Raw genomic sequence first — 26,749 nt, 5'->3', positions numbered from 1 at the left:
CAACCAATCGACATGTAGATTAAATTCCCCCATGATAATTGCTGTTCCATTTTTACAGGCATTAGTTATTTCTTTGTTATTGCCCACCCCAATGTGATGTTATTATTTGGTGGCCTAAAGACTATGCCTATCAGTGTATATTTCTTCTTAGGATTTCTAATTTCCACCCAAATGGTTTCAACCTTATTCTCCATAGAACCAATATCATCTCTCAGCACCGCCCTGATGTCATCCTTGAATATCAGAGCTACACCACCCCCTTTACCTTCCTGTCTGTCCTTCCGAATAGTCTGATACCCCTGGATATTTAATTCCCTGTCATGACCATCCTGTAACCATGTCTCCGTAATGGCTATTAAATCATTTTCATTCACAATGATTTGTGCCGCTAACACATCAACCTTGTTACGAATAATACAAGCATTCAGGTAAAGTGCCTTTATGCTATCTTTCTTACCCTCATGATTTCCAACATCTCTAATAATATCTCCTGAGTTATCCTTCCTTTTTCTTCTTTCATAGTCTGCCTTGAACACATGTTAACCTGCTGCTTATCTTTTTATTTACAATTATACTGCTGTCTTTTTCCCTTTCCCTTCCCCCCGAATCACTAGTTTAAAATCCTAGTGACCACCCTATTGATCCTTTTTACTAGAAGGGCCTGTTTCCACACTGTAATGTAATGTAATGTAATCTAATCTAAAAACACTGGTTCTAGATCAGTTCAGGTGGAGACCGTCCCATCAGTACAGATCCTTCTGGTTCCAAAACTGATGCCAATGCCCCATGAAATGGAGCCCCTCTTTCCCACACCACTCCCTTAGCCACGTTTTTACTTCCCTAATTTTCTTATCCCTAAGCAAATTTGCACATGGACATTATAACACTCGAGGACCTGTTCCTTAATTTCGTTCCTAGTGCTAGATAATCCCCAAAGAGGTCCTCCATCCTAGCCTTGCCTGCTTCGTTTGTCACAATGTGGACCACAACAACGGGATATTATGCACATCTTTTGCAGGCGGGACTAGAACCTAGACCTTCTGGTTCAGAGCAGGGACCTCAGCTATTCATTATATAATAATGATTTAAATGAGGGAACAAAATGTAATATCTCCATGCGTGTAGATGACGCAAAGCTGGGTGGGAGGGTGAGCTGTGAAAAGGATGTAGACAAGTTGAGCAAGTGGGCAAATGCATGGCAGATTAAGATAATGTGGATAAATGTGAAGTTATCACCTTTGCAGCAAAACCAGGAAGATGAATTATTATCGAAATGGCAGTAGATTGAGGAAGGGAGAGGTGCAATGAGAGCTGCCTGTCCTTGTACACCAGTCACTGAAAGTAAGCAAACAGGTATAACAAGTGGCAAAGAAGGCAAATAGTGTGTTGGTCTTCAAGACAAGAGAATTTGAGTACAGGAGCAAGGATGTCTTGCTGCAATTGCACAGGGCCTTGGTGAGATCACAACTGGAGTACTGTACAGTTTTAGTCTCCTTATCTGAGGCAGGATGTGTTTGCTATGGAGGGAGTGCAACAAAAGTTTACCAGACTAATTCCTGGGACGGCAGGACTGATATATGAAGAGAGACTAGATTGGTTAGGAACATATTCACTGGATTTTATAGAAAAATGTGAGGGGTCCTCATAGAACCCTCCAAACGTCTAAAAGGACTAGACAGGGTGAATGCAGGAAGAATATTCCCAATGGGTGGGAAGCCCAGAACCAGGCTCACACTCTAGATAAACGGGGTAGGCCTGAGGTGAGGAGGTGAACCTGTGGAATTCTCTGCCACAAAAAGTGATTGAGGCCAAAACATTGAATGTTTTCCAGAAGGAAATAGATGCAGTTCTTAGGCTAAAGGGATCAAAGGGTATGGGGAGAAAGCAGGGACATGGTGCTGAGTTGGATGAACCAACATGATCATATCATATGGTGCAGCTGGATCCCAGGACCAAATGCCGAGTCATGCTCCTATTTTCTACATTTCTATATTTCTAAATTGAAAGTTGAAGTTTAATTCAACAAATGTTCGCAATTTTTCTACCCTGATTAGGCCATTAAATTGCCTTTTATATTACATCCTTGAGCACAGATCATCAGCACCTCTAGTTTCCATTATTACATTTTGTCTTTACATGCAGCTGAGGTCATGGTGTATGTGGGTGTGGATTAAGATCGCTGTGCTATTTGGATATGCAAAACCTCAAGTTCAAACTTGTGTGTTAGAATTAAGAAACTTCCAGTTTCCACAGTTGAATTCCCCTCCCCTACAACTGCGCATGGAGGCAGATGTCAAATTAGTGTCAGGGACAATAAAAGTAAAAATTTAAAAGGAGCGTGATCACCTAACACTTGAAGTAATTGTCTATACTGCAAATTTTATTTTTAATTTCAAAGTAGAGTCAGGTTCAAAACTTTGATATCAGCAGACTCACATAGAGCAACAACATTTGCATAAACCTGTCTGCAAATAAAAGCACAAACCTGGGCACTGAATAACCTTTTCTTTGTACACTAAATACATATCATGTTAAATACACTTTATTTGAGGATAGTTAAAATTTATATTTAAACAGATAGATACATATTTTGAGGAGTTCCAGAAAAGCAGGTCTGGAGCTTATCTAGTTTGGCAGAAAGAGTTGTCAGCAGACCCTGGAGTCAGGCTACCGCTGGCATGAACTGAAGAAAAGTAGAGCTGGGCCCAATGGCAACAATGAATTAGTGAGGCACAAAAGAAGCACTTTACCCGAGCAGTCAGCATGGGAGCAAGGCCCAGAATCTAAAATAGATGGGGCTTGAGATGGATGGAAATGGAGCTGGAGAGAAGTAAAAAATGTCGGCAATACTGAGAAATGACTGAGGCTAGTGGGATGGGGAGAGTGTCAAGATCACACAATGTGCACTGCTAATTATCCTCAGAGTTCAGACGATACACAGTGCTAGCAAATTAACTGCTGATGTTCGAGGTTGTAATTGACACATTTTCTGCAACCACACAAGAATGTGACAAACGTGTTACTCAAGGAAAGTAATTGACTTTTGTTCCTGTCAGTGCTGTTGGCAATGAGCTTTATGAAATCCCTTCATTTGCATCACAACCAGGAGCTAAATGTTTCACTTGGTACAGAAATTTGTCGGTGAGATTGCAAGTCAAGCCTTTACATATACAACTCATGACGTTCTGTTCTGTTATTTTAGAATTATAGATTTATACTGCAAAGGAAGAAGCTACTCAGTCCATCACACCCATACTGGCTCTTTGATAGTGTCATGGAAAGGGGGAGAGGTAAACTGAATTCATTTTACTGTTGTCCTCCTCTTCTGACCATAACAGAGGTGATTTAATTTATTTTTAATTTTTCTTTTCCCTTCTTAAAAAATAATCGCTTATTTCCCCAAACAATGTTTGTCAAGTTCAATTTCAAAATGACCTACCACAACTTCTTCAGGGCTAAAATAAAAGACAGGTTTATTAATGCATTCAAAATCCAGGGGAATAGTTCACAATACAAAATCACACAGGGAACAAAGAAAGAAAAGTAGGAAAGCAAATAAGTCACAATTGCAAATTCAAAAATTAAGCTGTAAGTATTAATTTATGTGAAATAGAGTCAATTTCCTTTTGTTGAAGCTTGGACGCAGTGGATTACAGTTAAATTGTTACAGGCTGCGAAATTAATCCACCTTTTGGGTGAGATATGGGATTCTTCCCACACATCAAGTTTTGAGACTGGTTGAGACAAGAGTCAGGCTGTAGCTAAGCCCAGAGCTGCTTTATTGCTGACTGTACTGATGTAAAAAGCAATCTAAGAAAATAGGATAAAGCAGCATAATTTAAGTGGTTCAAAAACCAACAATTTCAGTTTCATGACTTAGGCTCCTAGTTAAGTCACTTCAGTTAACGAGACAACCTTGGTGTGTCTGGTCAAAAATCATGCAGGTAGCAATTGGGCCATTAATGCCGTCTCAGACATAAGGAGTTTCTAAAGCTTTCTCCTTTTTCAGATATTGTTGACATAGGCATCCCTTCTGTGATTCTTATGTGCTGGTTTGACTGTAATATAAATACAATGTAAGGAAAGTGGCATGCCAGGAAGAGGAAGAGGTAAACGTTTTTTAAATTCACTCATGGGACATTGGTATCACTGGCTGGCCAACATTTATTGCCCATCCCTAGTTACCTTTGAACTGAATGGCTTGCTAGTCCATTTCAGAGGGCAGTTGAGAGTCAACGGTGTTGCTGTAGGTCTGGAGTCACATGTAGGCCAGACCAAATGAGATTAGCAGATTTCCCTCCCTGAAGGACATTAGTGAATTAGATGGTTGTTCTAACAATTAACAATGGTTTCATGGTCATTCGTAGATTCTTTATTCCAGATTATTATTGAATTCAAATTCCACTATCTGCCATGGTGGATTTCAAAACTGGGTCCCAAGATCATTAGCTAAATTTCCTGGATTAATAGTGTAGTGATATTGCCACGAGGCCATTGTCTCCTTTATAATCTCCTGGTTGCTGCTGATAAAAACTTATAATAATTTATGATTAACTGACATCATGGAATTGGTGGCAGTCATGTTGTCAGTTCAGCAGGGGGTCTATTTATTTTACTTAAACAGAAGAATGTACCTTTAAAGAAAGACAAATTAAAATTCTCTTCATGCCTCTGAGTGTAACATAGTTCTGTAAGTTCACTCACTCAAGACTTTATCCTATTCATTGTTGAAAATTATGATTGAAACTGCTTTCCTTTCAGACATTCCAGACCAGAACTACTTGTCTAAAAAATATTGTTTCCGCTTGTTATCTCTGGTTCTTTTTTTAATCCCCTTTAATCTGTATCCGTTGCCAGCTGGGAACAATTTCTCTTTACATATAATTTCATGCATCTCTGAGATCACCATTTTAACCTTCTCTCAGAACTAACACAGCTTCTCCAGCTTCTCCACATTAACCTCATCCCTGCTATCATTCCAGGAATTCTCTTCCTCATCCTTTTAATTCACCATCAGAGGGTTAGCATACTTTCCTTGCCTTTGTACTCTGTTCCTCTGATAATAAAACCAAGTTTCCCATATGGAAAAAGTGAGGACTGCAGATGCTGGAGATAAGAGTCCAGCGTGTAGTGCTGGAAAAGCACAGCAGGTCCAGCAGCATCCAAGGAGCAGGAGAATCGAAGTTTCGGGCATATGCCCTTCATCAGGAATCATATGCTTTTCCCACCAAGTTTCCGATCTGCTTTTATTTAAACAGATATCTCAACATGTCCTGATTATTTCAAAGATTTACATATGTACACCTCCAAGTTTGTAGTTCTGCACCTGCTTTTGTATGTTTTCATATTGCCTCTCTTTATTTCTCATAGCGAATATATCCTTTCACACTCCTGTGTGTTAAATTTCATCAGCTGTCATGTGGCAGTTTATTTCACTGGTTAGTCTCTGCTCTCCTGAAATCTGATGCTGTTTTGTTGTTTACTATATTTGCATTTTGTGCAATCTTGCAAATGTTTCCGAATATTCTGGCCCATTGTAATATATTGAAGAGAGTAATGGTCTGAATGTGAACCTCTGTGTTTCTATCAGCACCATATACCTCTCTCCAGTCTGAAAATTCAATGGTTAACTACTGCTCTCTGCTATCTGTCTCCTTGTCTTATCATCACAGTCATTGTGGCTACTGTCCCTGTAATCTCATGGGCATTAATTTTGTTAACAAGCATTCTTAATGGGTGAATATGCATGGAACAGCATACACCCAAATTATTTTGCTGCCCTAAAGACAAACATTTATCCTTTTATGTTCAACATATGTTTTCTAACTATACAAATGTCAATAAACAATTGAAATTGTTCCTGCAACCATAATATGAAAACCAGTTTTTTTTTTGGCTGTTTTAAGAATAAATGTTGCAGCATCTTATTCTGTAATGATTTACATTCAGTGGTGCTCCTCAATCTTTCTGAAACATGTCCATTTATTGCTCTTTCCTGCATGAGTCACAAGAAGTTATTTTGCAGATACTACATGTAAACAAGAAGGTTGATAGGATGCTATCCTCTATTACTTATGTTTCAGTTATCTAGCACATTGGTGAGAGCACATCACAAACATTATGCACAGTTTTGGTCTCCTTATTTAAGGAAGGATATACATGCATTGGAGGCAGTTCAGAGGAGGTGTGTCAGATTGACACCTGGAATGATTGGGTTTTCTTATGGAGTTAGGTTGGGCTTATTTCCACTGAACTTTAGAAGAAAGGGGGTGACTTGATTGAAGTTCATAAGATCCTGAACAGTCTTGTCAAGATGGACATGGAAAAGATGTTTCCTCTTGTTGGTTAGTCCAGAATTATGGTGCACTGTTTTAAAATTAGGAGTCATCCTTTTGAAGCACAGCTATGAAGAATTTTTATCTTTCAAACGGTTATTCAACTTTGAAATTCTCTACCTCCAAACACAATCGAGGTGGGCTCATTAAATATTTTTTAAGCTACAGATTCCCTTGTTAGACGTGGGAATCAAAGATATTTGGGGAATGTGGAATTCAAAACAAAGACAGATCAACCATTGAATTGTACAGAGCACTCAAGTGACTGAATGATCTGCTTTTGCACATATTCTATATGTCTATATGCCCATCCCTTCAAGTGCTTGGCTTGCTAGGCTATTTCAGAGGGCAGTTAAGAGTCAATCATATTGTAGATCTGAAATCACAGGCAGGCCACACCAAGTAAGGATGATAGACTTCCTTCCCCAAAAGACATTAGTGAACCCAGTTGGCTTTTCTAACAATTGATAATACTTCTGCAGTCACCATTACAGAAGTTATCTTTATGACTCTAGGTATTTTTTAACTGAATTTAAATTCCTCCACTGTCATTTTGGAACATGGTTGTCTCTAGTCTATTAGACTGGGTTTCTGGATTTCTACTTAAGTAACTGTTTCTCTTTGTACTTCATTTAATCTCTTCCTGATCAGATTTTTATATGAGATGTTTTTGAAGTAGAAAAGGATAAATTCTCAAACAATCCTTGAAATTCTCATTGGTAATTCTATGAAAGCCAAATTAAGAGTATAATTGGTCAAAATCTTTAAAAAAATGTTTTAGATGTTTCATTACTCTCAGGGCCATTGGAGTTGCATGAGACAGCAACACCTATAGGGCTCCTGTGGCACACTGGTAGTGTCCCTATTTCTGAGCCAGAAGGCCTAGGTATAATTCCCTCCTCATGTAGAGGTGTTCAATAATATCAGGTTGATGTGAAAATATTTAGGACAGCAGCAACAAGATGTGGGGGGAGTGGGGTAAGTAAACAATAAAGGCCTCAGATATTTTTAACTTAATGCCAATCCAGCCCTCCTCATCATTATTTGAAAGAAAAATATTTAACCAAAAGTTTGACAATGGGTGTCCACCCTAAAAGAATGGACTCAGCAATGTTTTAATGAAATACTTCAGTGTCAATTGGTTGAATTGTCTATCCAAACCTCAACGGTAAAACAATGTTCTTTTTCCCTGAAAAGCTGTTGGCTGCTCTGCAATCAGAGTACTATTTGTTATTTGTGTCAACCAGTGGTTTAAAATTCATCTGATTTTGGCATTTTATCCAATATCAGGGTGATATTCCTGATACAGGGCTTATGCCTGAAAGGTCGATTCTCCTGTTTCTTGGAAGCTGCCTGACCAGTTGTTCCAGCACTGCACTCTCAACTCTGATCTCCAGCATCTGCAGTCCTCACTTTCTCCTAGTTGATATTCCTGGTAGGCTTACTCGCAATTACACTTTCTTAATGAAGAGTGGAATTTCTTCATAATGGTGGTTTTATACACGGGATTTATTTGGCTTCGTCAAAAGTAGGTATAGGCATCTTTCTGTAAAATAGAGAAAAGTAGATGTGAAGTAATATTTTGTGATCGATTACAATTCTTTGGCAAAATAAATGTACATTTTAAGATGGCATTTTAACATTGTAAGGTACCAGTTTTAAATAGAATGTATGTGGCAGGAACGATATACAGTTTAAAGTTGTAGTGTATCACAGCAAATATTTAGTGATATTGCAGAAGAAAAGGATAACAGTGGTTCTTTTTAAATTATTTCAGAGCGTGTTTGAAATATTTTCTTTCCCACAAAGTCTTTCCTTCCTCCTTCCAACATTTGATTCATCTATAAGGTGTTGGTAGGGGGATATCGTTAGCTTGCTTTGAGTATTCAGTCAGACAATCTGATCTACTCAATTAAACACGGGGCAGAATATTCAGTAAGTTGTTCAATTTTTATTAAGTGTACTCCGTGTGGTAAAATCTGAATGGCAGCTGAACAATGAGCTGCAACGAGAACTTAGTGGAGCTGACTTACAAATATAAGTTCCCCTTTAATAAGGGATGATATCACACATAATTGGCATCCTTTTCTAAAGAGTTTTTTTTAACTGGTTTCACAAGATGTCGTCACAAATTTTAAGATGTGAAACTAGATCAGCCCTTCAGGCTTAAATTAAAAATAAAACAGACCAGTGTGGTGGCAGGAACAGTTTGCAGTTTTATGCTGTATGGTGCAGTGCATCAGCTAACATTTGGTGGTGTTTCAGGAGGAAGGACAATAGCTGTTTTTGTTTAGATTTCTGGGTGCGTTCAAAATATTTTTTAATTTCTCTCACAAACTCTATCCCCCCCACCCCCCCCCCCACCGCCATTCCAAAAACTGATAAACATCTGTCAGAGCTCAGAGCTAAAAGGCACCATATCCTGTGCGATTGAGTTTTCTCTGTCAGTGTGTGGTTGAGATACAGCCTGACAGCAGGCGGGCAGAGTTGAAGAGAGATCAAGAAAGAAGGAGCAGGGCATGTTACAGGAACAAAGTTAGGCCTTAAAGAGTGTGCACAGGCAGACACAGGCTCTTGGACCACAATTCATGCAGTATGATGCAAAGGTGTTTGTCAGATATAACAGAAAACAAAACAAACTTGTGTAAAACGCTGAAGAGAGAGATCCAACTGACAAAACGGTGAGGAAACCGCACGTTCTAGTTGAGTGTGAGAGACAGCGACAGGAAGAAGGTTAGAAGCGTGGTGGTTTATTTAAAAAAGATATATTTCCTGTTTTAAATTGCAAAGAACCGTGTGTGCAGTGAAAGCAAATGACTAGTTTACTGGAACCCAATTTGATCCCCAGCTCCAACCAGGCATAGGTATCACTGTCAGACTAACTTTTCTGCTGAGATGAAGTAAGATTTGATCATCTGAAGAATTTGACTGGGAAAAGAATTAATGTGAATCGAAACGAAATGCTGAAGCACCTGCAGACTCCTAGGTTGTGAGCGCGGCCCAAGGACTAACATTTTCACTGGCTGTTCACACTGCTTTTGTGCCTCTTTCCGTCTCTGGTTTAGTAAGTTTAAATCTGTTTTATATACGGACGACAAACAAAGTGAGACTGTGAACAGTGAGTCCTGGTTAACTTCTTACTTGCCGAGTGAGTGAATACCTAGACGTTGGAAGTGGCAAGTGTAGTCAGAGAGCAACAATCTATCGGTCTGACAGGAAAGACAGAGAAAGATTGGCATCATAAATAGTGGATAAATGAATCATGCTTCATTCATTAAGAAGATCACAGTAATCCATTGAAGTGGAGAAAGAAACAGTTCCAAAAAAGTTTTTGCATTGTTCAGAAGAAGTTATTTTTCATGCATATTTGCCTATTATAAAACAATACACAATCAGAATATTTATCCTGAATACATATAGTCTGTCACTGGAGCTAATATTTAAACTCAAGTCGGCTGAAATTTCCTTGGGTAGGTTTACCATCTTTGTTGCATTTTGCAGACATCAGAGCAAAGTTAAACTGTAAGGACCTCAGAAAAATAAATTGTGAAAGCTGTAGTAGTGTTTTTGGCGCCATTATCATTTGTCCAGGGTGCAGGCAAATTAATCACTTTGGTCCTACACGTATTTTGAAGCATTGGAAGAAATGACTAGTGATACCACCAGCCTTAGAATAATGGGGAGCAGTCCAAAGCGAGGTCTAAGCCCAGGGGGATCTGGCTCATCCAAGAAGAGGAGGCTGTTTGCTGAAAGCTACGATGAGAAACTTGAGCGGAGACATGAAAACCATCTGACTCGCTTTGGTCGAAATAACATCACAACCTGCCGCAGTTCACCAAGGGAGAGGAACGTGGAACAGAACTCAAGACAAGTGCAGTTTCTGAAACGAAGGAATTTAACAATCGATGAAGAGGAGATTAAAAAAAATCCTGCCAAAGCAAGCCACCACAGAGCAGAAAGGACAACAGCAGCTGCCACTTCTACTGCATTTGCTGCTTCAGTCCTGGAAGTGGGTTTGAAGTTACCACCACAGAATTTAACTGCAGTCAGTCAGGTAAGAATACCTACATCAATAGATATGGCAACAGAAACAAAACAATAGCTGTCAACTGGTTAAAAATTAGGGATGGTTGGTATTGTATAAATGCAGCATAACTGTTCAGCGATTGATTCTGAAACCAAAGTATAGTTTACTACATTCTTTAAAAAAGACATTCATGCCAAAAAATAATGACTAATTAGATCAACTGAAATAAATTATTTTCCCCAATAACGTTTTGGCCCTTTCTCACCAATCAATGCTTTATTGGGTGTAATGGGGTTGCATGTTGGCTCAGTGTTAGCACTGCTACCCCACAGTGCTAGGGACCTGGGTTCAATTCCACCCTTAGGTGACTGTGTGAAATTTGCACATTTTCCCTGTATTGGCATGGATTTCCTCTAGGTGCTCCAGTTTCCTGCCACTGTCCAAAGACATGTATGATAGGGGGATTGGCCGTGCTAAATTGCCTGTAGTGTCCAGGGATGTGTAGGTTTGGTGGATTAGCCATCAGAAATGCGGGGTTATGGGGGTACAGTAGAGAGTAGGGTCTGGGTGGGATGCCCTTTGGAGGATCAGAGGCTGAATGGACTGCTTCTACGGTGTAGGGATTCTATGTATTTTCACTGTTTGCATTTTAAAATTGAGGTCTTGGCTGTGCTACTGCTTTCAAAATGTGATCACAAATATCTTCAAAGTACAATCATTTTTAATGTATGAAACATTGGGCCTCAAAGATAATCATAACATTCTCTTAATGAATGAGTATCACAGCAATAACTGTGACATTTTATAAATATTACATTGATGATATTCTGACTGAGAGATGCTGAAGATGAATTAAACTCTTCCAATCAATGTCATAAGCATGGCCAAATACAGGAAGGGTGAAGTGATTCACACCTGTTCGGCAATCTCTCTAATCCAACCTTGTGGCTCTTCAGTTTCCAAACCGGCTATCTTTAAGGACTCTCAGATGGTCATATTATTCCCAGTGGTTGGCCGCTCTTTTGCTCTCGTATCAACTCAGACCACGACTCTCAAAGTTCAGCTCACTTATTAATGCTGGCAAAATGATAATTCCTTCAACAATTCCATGACTCAGAGTTGAATAACCAGCTTTTTCATCTCAGTACTTCTCAATTCTCTTATCGGTATCAATTATCCTGACCAGAAACTCTGACCATGCTCACAAATGTAAAGAGCATTGAGATAAATCTTGGAAGATGATGGAAGGAATTTTTATCCTGTTGTTTTAGTCTTCCATTAATGTTATTATGACAGGCAAACTATCAGGGATAACTTTGACTTTTTTTAATACTACCCACCTTACCCCTCACCCAAAGGTAATGAACAGGAATATCTCTGTGAAGAATGCTGAAAATAATGAATGATTTTGGGCATTTTATAAGGTCGTGGACTCAATTAGAACCAGCTCAGCACAAAGAATGTTTGATTACTTCGTGTAATTGCCTAACTTCCGAGTGAAGAATAGACCATTATGATTTTTTTTAAAAGTCTTCATTTTCTTTATAGATATTTGTTATTTTAACCAACCTGTTCAAATTCAATATGACACATCTTCTGGATCAGAGATAAAGACACTACCACTTGCTGCAAGATGTCTGAGATTATAATGATATGGTGGCTTAGAAGGTTATAGGTTGGGAGAACTTTAATTGGTGTAATCATTCTGATTGGAGATTAATACAGCATTAAGTATACCATGAATTACATGACCCATATTTAATTAACAATCATACCGCAGTACATCATTGCTTGACTGTTTCACTGTAGGAATAATCACAAGGTGGATTATTATCAGTCCATTAACTTTCATGTTTACCAGATGAAAATCAACAGGGATCTCATGACAGCCTTTCTCAGTGCAGTAGCTAACTCAGTGTTCGTAGGCTTTATTTTGCTCAGCTCCTAATGTTGTACCTTGGCTAGTGGTGAACAGCAAAAGGGAAAGGGGATTGCAGCATTGCATTGCTGAATTTCTAACCTATTGAGGTTTGTTCTGAGGATGCACCTTGCAATATTACCCCAGTATTGTTTTTGCAAAACAAAATCTCATTGTCTACATAGTTTTATTAAATATCTGAAAGTGAACAGACAATTATTGATGCAACTGAGTCTTTCCTCAACAATTCATGTTTATGTCAGCCACTATAAACTCCCCCTCCACTCCACTGAAAATGACTTGAGATGATGGTCACCTCGCAGAGAGCAGCTCGACAAGTATTTAGTTTTCATATATGAGCCAAAACTTTGATATTAAATTCACATTGTTTACTGAGCTGTAGTGCTAGAGGTTACAGGGAGAAAGCAGGAGAATGGAATTGAGAAACGTATCAGCCATGTTTGAACGATGGAGCAGACTCGATGGGTTGAATGGCCTAATTTCTGCTCCTATGTCTTATCGTCTTATGAGTCAGGGGATAATATTGAGAGATGAAGACATAATTCACAATAGTGCATGGAAATGTTTGGAAGATCAAAGCTGCTAGGCTTGACAGGGAGTGCCCAGAAGAAAGGATCCTGGAGTTTCCAGGATCCCATCAATTACAAGCTGAGCCTGAGACTCTGTCATAAATGTAGCCTGCATTGCTCTCCATACTCATGTGACTCATAAATGCAGATTAGAAATGGAAAAAAGGCTGCAAACACACTACAGTGGGTGGTGTAAGGTATTTCTTTCTGTCTGAGCAAGCAGGCTGTACCTGTGAACAATGTGAGGCTCTTCAAGGGACAATTATACCAATGAGGCTGTTCTACAGTGCAGGTTGAAGTCATCTGTAATCATAATATCCTGCATGTGAAATGCATACAGTGCCCCACTGTGTGCAAATCAAATCCTGGTCACAAGCAATCTTGACTATTTCATTGGTCATTGCAGATTGATTATAGTTATCTCTGTGAAGCAGACACTATCGTATACAACGTTAAATATGAAACTGTTGGACCACAATTTACAAAGACAATCCAAAATCTCATAGGCTGCACAAGGGCATGGAAATGATTTCCTGTCACTTTGTAAGTATTCATCGACATGCAATGCTGCCTTTCTTGAATGACATGGGGGATGGGGAGACAAGGTATCAATAATCACACAGCACTTATTACTTCTGACTGTATTTGGGTATTATGGGCTGTGTTGCATTCATTGGAATAGAGTTCCTATGTGAAAGGTCCATGGCCATCCTGCTGGAGTCCTCCATGTCCCACTGTTTGGAGGAGTATGTTTAATCATCAAGGCCTGGCTGCCATTGTGCAACAAATGATAGGCGCGCTGAAGATGAAGTTCTGATGTTTGACTCAGTCTGGACAGCCTTTGAGTACACTCCAGGTAGACAGGGCTACATAATCCTCACATGCCATGCCCTGCACGTCAGGAGCAGACAATGGACTCTGACGAGCTGGGCAAGTGGCAGCAATCTTCTGATGAGGATGAATGAGTACATTGAGCAAGAGGAACATCATCTTCTGCATAATAGAGCGCTGTAGTGTCAGGCACAACTAGCCGGACAGGACTTAATTGGCATCCAGTTTCATTGTTTGTGAGCTGGGCACGCTAATCACTGATTGACTAAGTTTATTGTTGGTCAAAAGGCAAACAGTCCCTGTCTTCTTCCCAAGCAAATGCAACTTCTGTGTGTTTGTATATTGTTCAATTTGACTTTTGCTGAATTAAAGTAATATTCTCAACTGTTCGAAGGTTAGCCAATGTGTGATGGTTCCACGTGAACAATGACAGAATGTTGGGCTACACTGGGCATTAAGAAAGAGCACACTCCCTTAGACAGGTTCTAAGGTGGGGGAATCTTTATGTATGGGTAGACTGTGTAGCTTGATTCGTAAATAGCAATAGGTTTTTGAATGTATACTTATATTTGCAATGAAGTGTCAGATGCACCACCTATGTGCCCTAAGAAGTGTTTGTTTGTGGTTGTCTTCCCACTATGTGCATAATGTATGGCAACTCATGGCTGGTAGCACCTGGTCTTTAAAAATGGCACCTATGCCAGTAACATCTAGAGGTCCGAGCAATGTTGAATACTTCTGCCTAGGGTGAAAGGGGAGATATGATGAGCGGGCTGCCAATGGTTGTGATGCATAGTAACGAGATGAGTTCTGGAAAATAGCATGAGAATTCTCATTAGGCCTCCCTGTGAGAAATCCTCCATGAAGATCACCATCAATGATACATAGCCAGTTTTTGGATTAATTCAACAGTTTCAACAGGTTTGATTAATCATGCGAAATGGGTAAAACAATGTGAGAAATTGGAAAATAAAACCACAATGGTAATAGCATACAGAAAAGTTAATATTCATATGAAAAACTGGAAAGTCTGTAAATGCATACTGCATAGAAATAGAAAGATATAAAGCCAAGAAGAAAATAGTCAATTATTGAGGTGGAGGAAGATTAAGTAAATTATTCAGACATAATATATTAAAAGTTCTACCTCTATGTGCAGTCTTTCTACAAAACCTTAGTTCCTCTAACCACATTTTTGTTATATTGAACATATATTTTTCCATTGCAAATCCCCATGCACATGTTTGCACTCTTATAAGCAGAACTGAAAATATTAGTAACCAAATTAATCCATAGAAAGGCTACTGAAGGAAATTGTAACGGAAGGAAAAACTTCAGAAGTTTATCAAATTCAGTGAGATTGTTATTCCCAAGACTAATAATGTTCTCCCATCTTCTGCAGCACTCTTTGATCACAGGTAACCTCCTGGGCACTACTGGACGCCACACGCTCCGTCTCTGAGGACAATCAAAAGGCAGATGAATCTATCATGACACTTTTCAGAAAAGTTTTGTTAATGTTGCATCACATGACTGGGTTTGCCACACAATATCATTTTTAAACCAAAAATATCAGGTTGGATGTCAGGATATGCTAACAGTACAGAAAAAATTATTTGTGATAACACAAGATTGCATTATAAATCATCCTGAAATTTCCTGGAAATTCTCACCATAACTACGGTTTAAGTTGGTTTCTTTTAGAGGGTTCTTATTTGAGTGGTTTCTGCCAGGTTTAGAGCAAACTTTTGATTTACACGACTTTCCCCAAAGCTTAATGTTACTTCTGTGTTGGGTCTGTAGAATCCTCTTATACTCATTCATCTAACTTTAGTGCAAAAGAACAGTTGGTACCAGTTTTCTTCATGTTTGTCAATACTGCACCAAAACAGAATAATAATCAAAATGTTGCCATCTCAAATTCAAAAGGTGCCTGATATGAGAAAAACATAAATTTCTAGAGCTTGATAAAAAGATTTTCTTAATGTATCATTGCAAACCTTTACTGATTAACTGCTCTACGCATTCAACCTCTGTCCACAATTTTGTATTATTCATTTGTGGGATGTGGGCATTGCTTGTCCCTAGATGCCTTTGAAAAGATGGTGTTGAGCTCCCTTCTTGAACTGCTGCAATCCACCTTGTTGTGAGTTGATCAATTATGCTGTTAAGGAAGGAATTCCAGGATTTTGATCCATGACAGTGAAGGAATAGCGATATATTTCTAAGTCAGGAGGCTGAGTGGCTTGGAGGGTAACTTGCAGGTGACTGTGTTCCTATGCATCTGCTGTCCTTGTCCTTCTGGTTGGAGGTTATCATGGGCTCGGAAAGTACTGTCTAAGGATCTTTGGTGAATCTCGGTAGTGCACCTTGTAGACAGTACACACTGCTGTTACTGAGCATTGGTGGTGGAGGAAATGGGTGGATGTGGTGCCACTTGGGTGGGCTGCTTTGTCGTGTATAGTGTCAAGCTTCTTGAATGTTGTTGGAGCTGCACCTACTCAGGCAATTGGGGAGATTTCCATCATGCTCTAATTTGAGGTTTGTAAATGATGAGCAGGGTTTGAGGAGTCAGGAGGTGAGTTATTTGCTGCAATATTTTTCAGATTTATAACCCACTCAACAAGTGCTCAGAAGGACTATGCAGCTGAAGATACCTTGTCCATAATAACAGCAAAGAAAGAGGAAAAGAGCCATGAGCCTCTGAGGGTGAGGCAACATCGATAGAAAAAAGCAGCCAATCACTACCACCTTTAATGGTCCTGGAATCTCATTTGTTTAATTTTGTTTTAAGTTCCAAAGTAGATAGATATGCTAAACAGGGAATTTGGGTGTAAGCTCCATCAGCAAGATTGCCATAGGCGTTAGCATAAATTTTAGTATGGATAGAATTAAGGACATTCCAGGCAATTGCCTCAAAAGTATTTACAGCAAAGTTCACAATAAACTGGAGGTGAGTGTCTGTGCTTTATCATACCAGACACTTCCAGTCTATGAATTAATAAATTTCAGTACAACTTGAAACAACATTTTATAAGATAGCCTCCACTGCAGCCAGTATTGGTAAAGCTGTTGTATCCACTCAGCTTTCAATGCAATAGAGTAGGGAATGAGCGGTGAGTCAAGAGGACTCTCAGTTAGGGTGAGCAGCCAATTTCACGTTTACTCATTTGACATTTGATTTGTATCTGTAAATCTATTTTTACAAAGCAGAAAATGAAGACATTTTACAAAATTCCACTGCCCTGTGGGAGTTCTGACATTGTTGTTTCTTAATCTGACGATGTGTCTTTTTTAGAAAAGACACATCGTCCTACCATTTTCTTTTCCGATACATATTTGCAAACAGGAAACTTTCAAAAGTCTCAACTTGAAAATCCCATACACGGCAGGTGAAAGTCACTTGCTAAAAGGTTAACATTGAGTATCTTAAGATATTCAACATCAATGACATTTGCCATTCCTTACTATCTGACAAATTAAACTGGAATTCTTTTACCAATTGGAAGATTAGTTAGGCTGCCCATGGGCCAATTAAACAGAAACATGCAGATTTGTATCAAGAAACCAGAAATTAGAAATCAGAATGTCACTTCCTTAGTGAAAAAACAAGACTAATTTTCTACTCAGATGAATTTAAAAATCTCTTCAATCATTGGTATGGTTTCAGTAAAAGCCCTTGTTGTTATGCATAATGTGTAAATGCTCACGGTTACAGAGAAGTAGGATTTTTAATTTTGGTGTATGTGAAGGAAGCGTCCCCATCCTGTGATGATTTGCTCCTGAGAGTTGTTGTTGATTGGATTTTTTAAATGACTTCTCCTTTCCTGTTTACAGACATCTCCACAGTTCGTATCGTGCAGCAATGATACCCCATTAAGTAAAGAACCCACTCACTGGGGAGCAAAGGATTCAAATTTCCATTTCTGTGCGAGTGTACCACCGCAACACCATGACTCAACCATCAAGAGAATTTCAAAAAGGGACAAAGGTGGGAGTTTACACCTCAGCAAAGTAATAAGTCAAAAGCTAAAGAGGGTTTGCATGTATTTGGAAAGACAAGGACTGATTAGGGATAGTCAACATGGCTTTGTGTGCAGGAAATCATGTCGCACTAACTTGATTGAGTTTTTTGAAGAAGTAACAAAGAGGTTTGATGGGGGCAGAATGGTGGACGTGATCTATATGGACGTGATCTATAAGGTGCTCAACAAGGTTCCCCATGGAAGACTGGTTTGCAAGGTTAGACCTCATGGAATATAGGGAAAACTAGCTATTTGAATACAGAACTGGCTTAAAGGTAGAAGACAGAGGGTGGTGGTGGAGGGTTGCTTGTAAGACTAGAATCCTGTGACCAGTGGTGTGCCATAAGGATCAATGCTGGGTCCACTGCTTTTTGTTATTTACATAAATGATTTGGATGTGAGCACAGGAGGTATAGTTAGTAAGTTTGCAGATTACATCAAAATTGGAGGGGTAGTGCACAGTGAAGAAGGTTATCTCAGAGTACAATGGGATCATGATCGGATGGGCCAATGGGCTGAGGATGGTAGATGGAGTTTAATTTAGATAAATGTGAGGTATTGCATTTTGGAAAAGCAAATCAGGGCAGGATTTATACACTTAATGGTAAGGCCCTGGGGAGTGTTGTTGAACAAAGAGACCTTGGAGTGCAGGTTTTAGTTCTTTGAAAGTGGAGTTGCAGGTATATAGGATAGTGAAGAAGGCATTTGGTATGCCTGCCTTTATTGGTCAGTGCATTGAATATAGGAGTTGGGAGGTCATGTTGTGGCTGTACAGGACATTGGTTAGGCCACTCTTAGGGGACTCTTAGGAAGACTTCATGCAATTCTGGTCTCCCCGCTATAGGAAGGATATATTGTGAAACTTTAAAGGGTTTAGGAAAGATTTACAAGGATTTTGCCAGGGTTGAAAAGGTTGAACTGTAGGGAGAGGCTGAAGAGGATGGGGCTATTTTCCCTGGAGTATTGGAAGATCAAGGGTGACATTATAAAGATTTATAAAATCATAAGGGGCATGGATAGGGTAAATGGACAAGGTCTTTTCCCCCAGGAAGGGCAGTCCAAAACTAGAGGGCATAGGTTTAAGGTGAGAGGGGAAAGATATAAAAGAGACCTAAGGAAAACTTTTTCATGTAGAGGGTGGTGCGTGTATGGAATGAGCTGCCAGACGAAGTGATGGAGGCTGGTACAATTGCAACATTTAAAAGGCTCCTGGATTGGTATATGAATAGGAAGGGTTTAGAGCGATATGGGCCTTGCGCTGGCAAATGGGACTAGATTTATCTAGGATATCTGGTCAGCATGGACGAGTTGGACTGAAGCATTTGTTTCCGTGCTGTACATCTCTATGATTCTATGACAAATCCAGCTAGAATGTTTTTCATAAAACTTCAGTGTTCTGAATGTTCGGTAGCATATAGTCATTGTTTAAAGAGGCGACACTCCTATGTTAATTTTACAGAATATTGGCAAAAGTGGGGACTGAATCCTCTGCCAGTATTTTAGCAACTGTTGCAATGTTTTCCTCAAGTGAACTTAGTGATTTGCCATCAGGACACACATTTGAAAAACTCAATAGGTGAGGCAACATCTCTGGAGAGAGCAACAGAATGAATGTTTCAGGTCTGTGACCTTTCATCAGAGCTGCAGACAATATAGTCTTCTGTCTACTGGGGAGACCAAACACGGATTGGGGGCTGTTTTGTGGTTCACTTCCATTCTGTCCACAAGCATAATCCCCGTGGTGCTTGACATTTTAATTCTCCAGCTTTCTCTCCCAGTGACATCTTTGTCCTCAGTCTTCTACACTGTTCTAGTGAAGCTCAATGTGAGCTTCAGCAACAACACCTTATCTTTCAGTAATGTACTTTTAAGCCTTCTGTATTCATTGCTGATGGGTTTTTAATTCATTCATGGTACATGGGCATTGCCTATACCTAGTAACTCTTGTAAAGGTAATAAGACCAGAAAAAAAATACATATAGGAGTAGGCCATTTGGCCCCTTGACCCTGCTCCACCATTCAATAGAATCATGGCTGATCAGCATTCTTCACGTCCACTTTGCTGCCCTTACCCCATAACCCTTGATTCCCTGATGATGATGAATCTTTCTCAGCCGTATGCACACAAGGACTCTGCTCTTGCTGCTCTCTGTAGCAAGGAGTTCCAAAGATTCACAACCCACTGTGAGAAGAAATGCTTCCTCATCTCAGTAATAAATTAGCCTTGCTTTTTTTCTGAGACTATGGCTTCTGGTCCTAGATTCTTCCATGAGGGGAAACATCCTCTCAGCATTTACCCAGTCAAGCCTCTTGATAATTGTACTTTTCAATGAGATCTCCTCTCAATCTAAACTCCACTGAGTAGAGTTACACCGACACCACTCCCCACCTCTTCCTCCACTGCATTGATGACTGCATCGGCGCCACCTTGTGCTCCTGGAAAGAGGTTGAGCAGTTCATCAACATCACCAACCCATTCCACCCGACCTTAAGTTCACCTGGACCATCTCTGACATCTCCCTCCTCTTCCTAGACCTCTCCATCTCCATCAACGAGGACCCACTCAACACTGACATTTTTTACAAATCCACTGACTCCCACATCTACCTGGATTACATCTCCTCCCACCCTTGCTTCTGCAAAAATGCTATCCCTTATTCCCAATTCCTCCATCTCCGCTGCATTTGCTCCCAGGAGGACAGTTCCACCACAGAACACACCAGATGGCCTCCTTCTTTAAAGACCGAACTTTCACCTCCGAAGTGATTGAAGATGCTCTCCAACACAGCTCATCCACGTCTCGCACCTCCGCCCTCAAACCCCACCCCTCCAACCGCAACAAAGACAGAACTCCCCTGGTCCTTACCTTCCACCACACCAACACAAAGCATCTGCCAACATTCCCATCACCTACAAACAGACCCCACTACCAGGGATATATTTCCCTCCCCACCCCTATCCGCTTTCCACAAAGACCATTCCCTCCACAACTACCTGGTCAGGTCTATGCCCCTCAAAAGCCATCCTCCGATCCTGTCACCTTCCCCTGCCACTGCAGGAATTGCAAAACCTGTGCCCACACTTCCCCCCTCACCTCCGTCCAAGGTCCTGAAGGAGCCTTCCACATCCATCAAAGTTTCACCTGCACTTCCACACGTCATTTATTGTATCTGTTGCTCTCGATGCAGTTTCCTCTACATTGGGGAGACTGGACACCTTCTCACAGAGTGCTTTAGAGAATATCTTCGGGACACCTGCACCAATCAACCCCACCATACCATGGCGGGACATTTTAATTCCCCCTTCCACTCTGCCGAGGACATACAGGATCTGGGCCTCCTCCATCACCACTCCCTCACCAACTGATGCCTGGAGGAAGAACGCCTTATCTTCCGCCTCAGGGCCCTTCAACCCCAGGGTATTAATGTGGACTTCACCGGTTTCCTCCTTTCCTCACCCCCCCTTACCCCAATTCCAAACTTCCAGCCCAGCACTGTCCTCATGACCTGTCCCACTTGTTGATCTTCCTTCTTACCTTTCCGCTCCACCCTCCTCTCCGACAGATCACCTTTACTCCCACTTCAATCACCTATTGCACTCTCAGCTACCTTCTCCCCAGCCCCACTCCCCCACCTATTTATCTTTCCACCCCAAGGCTCCCTAATGATGGGCTCCAGCCCGAAACATTGATTTTCCTGCTCCTCAGATGCTGCCTGACCTGCTGTGCACTCTCAACTCTGATCTCCAGCATCTGCAGACCTCACTGTCTCTTACAGTCCCAACCTATCTAATCTTGGCTCATAAGGCAATCTCTCCATTATCAGGGATCATCATAGTGAACCTTCTCTGAACTGCCTTCAATGAAACAATATCTTTCCTTAAATAACAGGACCAAAACTGCCCTCAGCATTTCAAATGTGATCTCATCAGTACCGTGTACCATTGCAGTAAGACTTCACCATTCTTATAAAGCATCCTATCTGGTTGCATCACAGATTGGTATGGCAACTGCTCTGTCCAAGACTGCAAGAAATTACAGAGAGTTGTGAGCGCAGCCCAGTCCATCACGAAAACCAGACATCCTTCCATTGGCTTGGTCTGCACTTCCCGCTGCCTTGGGAAAGCAGCTAGCATAATCAAAGACCCTTCCCTCTTTCTCCCTCTTCCAACAGGCGGAGGTACAAAAGTTTGAACACATGTACTAACAGTTCCTTCCCTGCTGTTATTAGATTTAAGAATGGATCTCACATATGTTAAAGCTGATCTTTCTCTGCACCTTCTCTGTAACTTTAACACTATATTCTGCATGCTTTTCTATTACCCTGATGTATTTATGTGAGTAATGATTTGTCTGGTCACTACATTAAACTTACTTTTATTGTACATAAGACAATATTAAATCAAATCAAATCAAACCCTCTTGACATAAGGGCGAACATTCCATTTACTTTCCTGGTTACTTACGGGTAAGTTGTCTTCTTGAGTCAATTGATTTTGGATTCCAATCTATCCCACATTTTGTTTACTTTCCTTTCTTTGCTTCATCTTTTAGCAATACACCTGCTCTAGGCATAGAGTTTGTTTTATAATTTCTTTTCTTGCCTCATCACCCATTCTCTTGGACCTTGGAAGACTAATATGTCTGTCATTTAATCCCTTGCACGGACTTACCACCTGTCTGTCCTTATCACAACTTGCTCTGCATTTACTTCATACCTAACCTTTTCCCAGTGCTACTGAAAAGTCCCAACCCTGAAACATTAATTGTGTTTTTTCTGTCTCTCTATAAAAATGCTGCCTTGTTTTTTGCAGCATCTTCTGTTTTTATTAAACTTAAAGATATTGTGTATGCATTGATAGGACATATATCAGGCCTTTATTATTTATTAAAGCTAATTTGGGATCCTTTGGAGCTGTCTGGAGTGAATTGACATCCATATTCTGGGAACGTGCATGGTGCCACATTGCCTTTTTGCATTGTTTACAAACAAAGATGGAAGTTTAGCTGTTATGGTTAATTTAGATGTCAATTTATGGTAATTATGAATCCTATGCTTCATTTTAACATGGTTTTGAATAATTAGGCTATCTAAATATCTATGGGCTGAACCTTACCACAATTCAGCTAAGTGTCACTTTTGGAAGATTTCATGGAGGGTTTTTAAATTGGACATTGGGCAAGTAACTACATGTGCACACCTTTACATTCATTCCAATGCAGCATCAATCAACATGGACTGTAACAATGCACCCTGGGGACAGTTATCTTTAACAATTTTTTTTTATTTGTGCATTTAATTGTGGACGGATAGCCCCCTAGAGGTTGGATTTAATGCTCTCCTGCAGGCTGGTTTGAAGGCAGCAGTATGAAATCCAACAGTTTTACCACTGGTGGTGGTCATCAGGGTGGCCTGTCTGCTCAGGGTAATTGTGTCCATTAAGTAGGAAATAGCTTAAGAGCCTTATACTGCACTGGGTCTTAACTGAGTCGAAGAGTGTGGTGCTGGAAAAGCACAGCCTGTCAGGCAGCATCTGAGGAGCGGGAGAGTCAACGTTTTGAGCACAAGCTCATCACCAGGAATGAGTGGGTGGCCCAACGGGGCTAAGAGATAAACAGGAGGCGAGGTTTGGGGTTGGGGGGAAGGTAGCTGGGAATGTGATAGGTAGAAGAAGGTTGAGGGTGAAGGTGATAGGTCAGAGAGGACCTTATCCCTGATCCAACCTTCCAATTTGGCGCTGCCCTCTTGAACTGTCCTACTTAAATCTGGTGCACGTAAGCAGAAAAAGTGAGGTAAGGCCACTGTCCTGCCTAAATAAATACCTTTCCCACCTCAAATCCTGACACCACCAAGCAGAAGATTTCACCTAATGTCTACCTATTAATGTACTGTTGTAAAAGAGACAAATGTCACACTTTGTTACAGAAACAAGTCAATGTTACTAACACTGGTCGCTCTGAGCTTTTTTATGGGGCGTTTTACTCATCACTGTACTTAAGCAACTAATTTCTCATTTCTGTTTGTTCAGCCACACAGATGCCTTCAGGTATTCCCGGTGAAATCGGTGAACTCATCAGGAAAGAAGCAAGCCAACAAACAGAGTATGTGCAACATCATTTACACTGTTCCCTTCAAACTTGATTCTAACAGTATTCAACTCTCTTATACATTGTTTAATATTTATTGTGTGGAGGTGTCACTGTTAGTCTGGGGTGGACAAGGTCAGAAGTCACACCACACCAAGTTAAAGTCCAACAGGTTTGTTTGAAATCATAAGCTTTCAGAGCGATGCTGCTTCATCAGGTGAAGTCACTCGTCAGGTGATTTCACTTGATGAAGAAAAGGTGTTCCAAAAGCTTGTGATTTCAAGTAAACCTATTGGATTATAACTTGGTGTCAATGACTTCTGCCTAGTATTTATTAATTTCCCAATTCCTTTTTGCAATCTTTTTCTGCTTCCTGCAAAGTCATCAAAGTGAACTGAAACTACTGTACAGGAAGGAAAGAGCAATGTGGACAAAGGTGTTCATTTTTGCTAAGCCTTTTGCCCCCTCCAACTGAAACTACCCTAATGTACAGTAAAACATTGTATGGAGTCCATGCCAAGGCAAAGTTGTCATTGACATATAGATCCCACATTTAACCTTTAAATATCATATGGGCCAATATAACATTTACAGAGGAAAACCAGGCCATTTCGGTTGCAGTCTATTGCTGGAGAGTGCTTTCAATATCTTTTTTATGTATTTCATTTACAGATGCGGTGTGGCTGTTCTTGATAAGGTAAAGTAAAAATATATCAGTGCTCTTGCTGGGGTGCACTGTGTTTCAGATCTTTCACAATTCAATAACACTTACTTGGCCATCACGAATGACAAACAATTAACAGCAACATTAGCGATAATCACGGTGGAGCATTAGGAATGTCTCATTACCATGTATCTGAATGATCATTTAATAACAAGTCAAGCAACAACTACCTGGTATCAATAATAATAATCTTGACCTCAATTACACATTGGAGGAGAAAATGGGAAGCATTTTGGGCTCTTCTGGTTCATTAGTAGTGTTCCTACCTCTGAGCCAGGAGACACAAGTCCCACTTGATCCGGAGGTCTGTAATAACCATCTCTGAACAGGGTGATTTAAAAAAGAAGAAAATGGGAAGCACACTTAGTGATCACAATATAGAACTAGTTGGGGGAAAGGCTATAAAAGATCTAAAATCAAAGTAGATTGTACGTTGAAAATGTTCAATCATGATAGAATAATAATTAACAAAGCAAGCAGATTACTGAGTGAACAGAAGATGCTGGAAAACACTCAGCTGGTCTGGCAGCATTTGTAAATGGAGGAACAGAAAATATTTCAGAAAATATTGATGACCCATCATGATTGGTAGAAGACCATGAATCTGAAACATTTAACAGAATTGTCTGCTCTCTCTGGTGGCAAACATGGAGATGGCAAGTGCAGGCAATTAGGTAGGATGGTGATACACGTGAAACCTCTTGCCCAATCATCTCCATTAGAATTAAGTCTGTGTAGGAAAGCCTATGGATGACCGTCCCACCCATTGCCAATTTAAGCCTGTAAGTAGCTAATTAATGATTAACCTGAGTGATTCGTCCTGTCACCATGTGGTGTGTCTGGTAGTCAATAACCATGTGGCCAACTTGGGTTCTACTCACCAGTGTACAGTGAAAACATACAAGGCCTAAACAAGGTACAAAGAGAAGGTAAGATTAATTCCTTGTGTCTAAAGAATTAATTATAAAGAAAAATTACAAAGACTTGAACTCTCAGTCTTGATAGGAGATGAATGAGTTAGACATTGAAGATTCTTAGTGGTGTAGAAATGTTGAAAGCACTATTGAACATCATTGTACGTCATTGTGATATGCTGATACAAAACTAGTTTTAAACTGATGTCAACAGATATGTCGCAAATGATAATGGTGTGAGTTGTATAAAACCCTTCATCAGAATTGAAAACGTTCCAGTTAAATCTTGTTTTTCCCAGTTGTTGTCAGATCCACCAAGTATTTCCAGCACCATATGTTTTTATTTCAGATTTCCAACATCCAGAGTATTTTGTTTCTACCTCACAAATGGCACATAATATTTAATGTTTTGGATAGCGTATGTTAGAATAGCATAGTGGAGCCAAAATCTCTGGTCATTTATGAGGCATTTAAAGGGAGGGATTAAGATTAACATACACAGAATAGGTTAATGTGCTGAATACCACTTGTTCACTTGCACTGAATTTTGTTCATTAAATTGATTTTATCTGTAATTTGAATCTTGCAGGAGATCCAGCAGCTCTCTGAATATCCGTATGTTAGAATAGCATAGTAGAGCCAAAATCTCTGGTCATTTATGAGGCATTTAAAGGGAGGGATTAAGATTAACATACACAGAAGAGGTTAATGTGCTGAATACCACTTGTTCACTTGCACTGAATTTTGTTCATTAAATTGATTTTATCTGTAATTTGAATCTTGCAGGAGATCCAGCAGCTCTCTGAATATCTAAAGGTAATATCTCACAAGACATTTTCTGAAGACAGAAAGTATCTCATAAAAGTATACAGTTCTAATAAGTGGTTAGGACTTGGTGCTTTCATCATCATGGCCTTGGTCCGATGCCTGGTCATAGAATGTGAACTCATGCATTCTAGAAGGGGAGGCAATGGCCTCTTGACATTATTGATAGACTATTAATCCAGAGACCCAGGTAATTTTCTGGGGATCCGGGTTCAAACCCTGCCATGCATTCAATAGAAAAAAGGAGTCTAACGATGATCCTGAATCCATTGTCAATTGTCAGAAAAATCCATCTGGGTCACCAATGTCCTTTAGGGAAGGAAACTGTCATCCTTACCTGGTCTGGCCTACATGTGTCTCCAGACCCATAACAATGTGGTTGATTCTTAACTGCCCTCTGGGCAATTAATGTCAGCCGAGCCAGCTATACCCACATCCTGTGAATGAGTTAAAAAAAAGTAGGTGGGTACATTTG

At 40.1% G+C, this 26,749-nt stretch overlaps 1 protein-coding gene across 4 annotated transcripts in view; it reads left to right on the top strand.

The window, feature by feature from the left end:
* Positions 1–8,775: 8,775 nt before the first annotated feature.
* Positions 8,776–26,749, top strand: part of LOC122563161 (TRAF3-interacting JNK-activating modulator) — a 38,273-nt gene continuing 20,299 nt past the window's right edge. For all 4 annotated transcript variants that reach the window (XM_043716638.1, XM_043716639.1, XM_043716641.1 and 1 more), the window contains exons 1-5: positions 8,776–10,389; positions 17,539–17,692; positions 23,754–23,826; positions 24,484–24,508; positions 26,236–26,265. In XM_043716638.1, the coding sequence (XP_043572573.1) occupies positions 9,982–10,389; positions 17,539–17,692; positions 23,754–23,826; positions 24,484–24,508; positions 26,236–26,265 (690 nt within the window). In that variant the 5' untranslated portion in view covers positions 8,776–9,981. The remainder of the gene's footprint in view (positions 10,390–17,538; positions 17,693–23,753; positions 23,827–24,483; positions 24,509–26,235; positions 26,266–26,749) is intronic.

Source organism: Chiloscyllium plagiosum, chromosome 26 (genome assembly GCF_004010195.1).
Source record: "Chiloscyllium plagiosum isolate BGI_BamShark_2017 chromosome 26, ASM401019v2, whole genome shotgun sequence".
Classification (NCBI taxonomy): domain Eukaryota; kingdom Metazoa; phylum Chordata; class Chondrichthyes; order Orectolobiformes; family Hemiscylliidae; genus Chiloscyllium; species Chiloscyllium plagiosum.
This window is presented reverse-complemented; position numbering and strand designations above follow the sequence as displayed.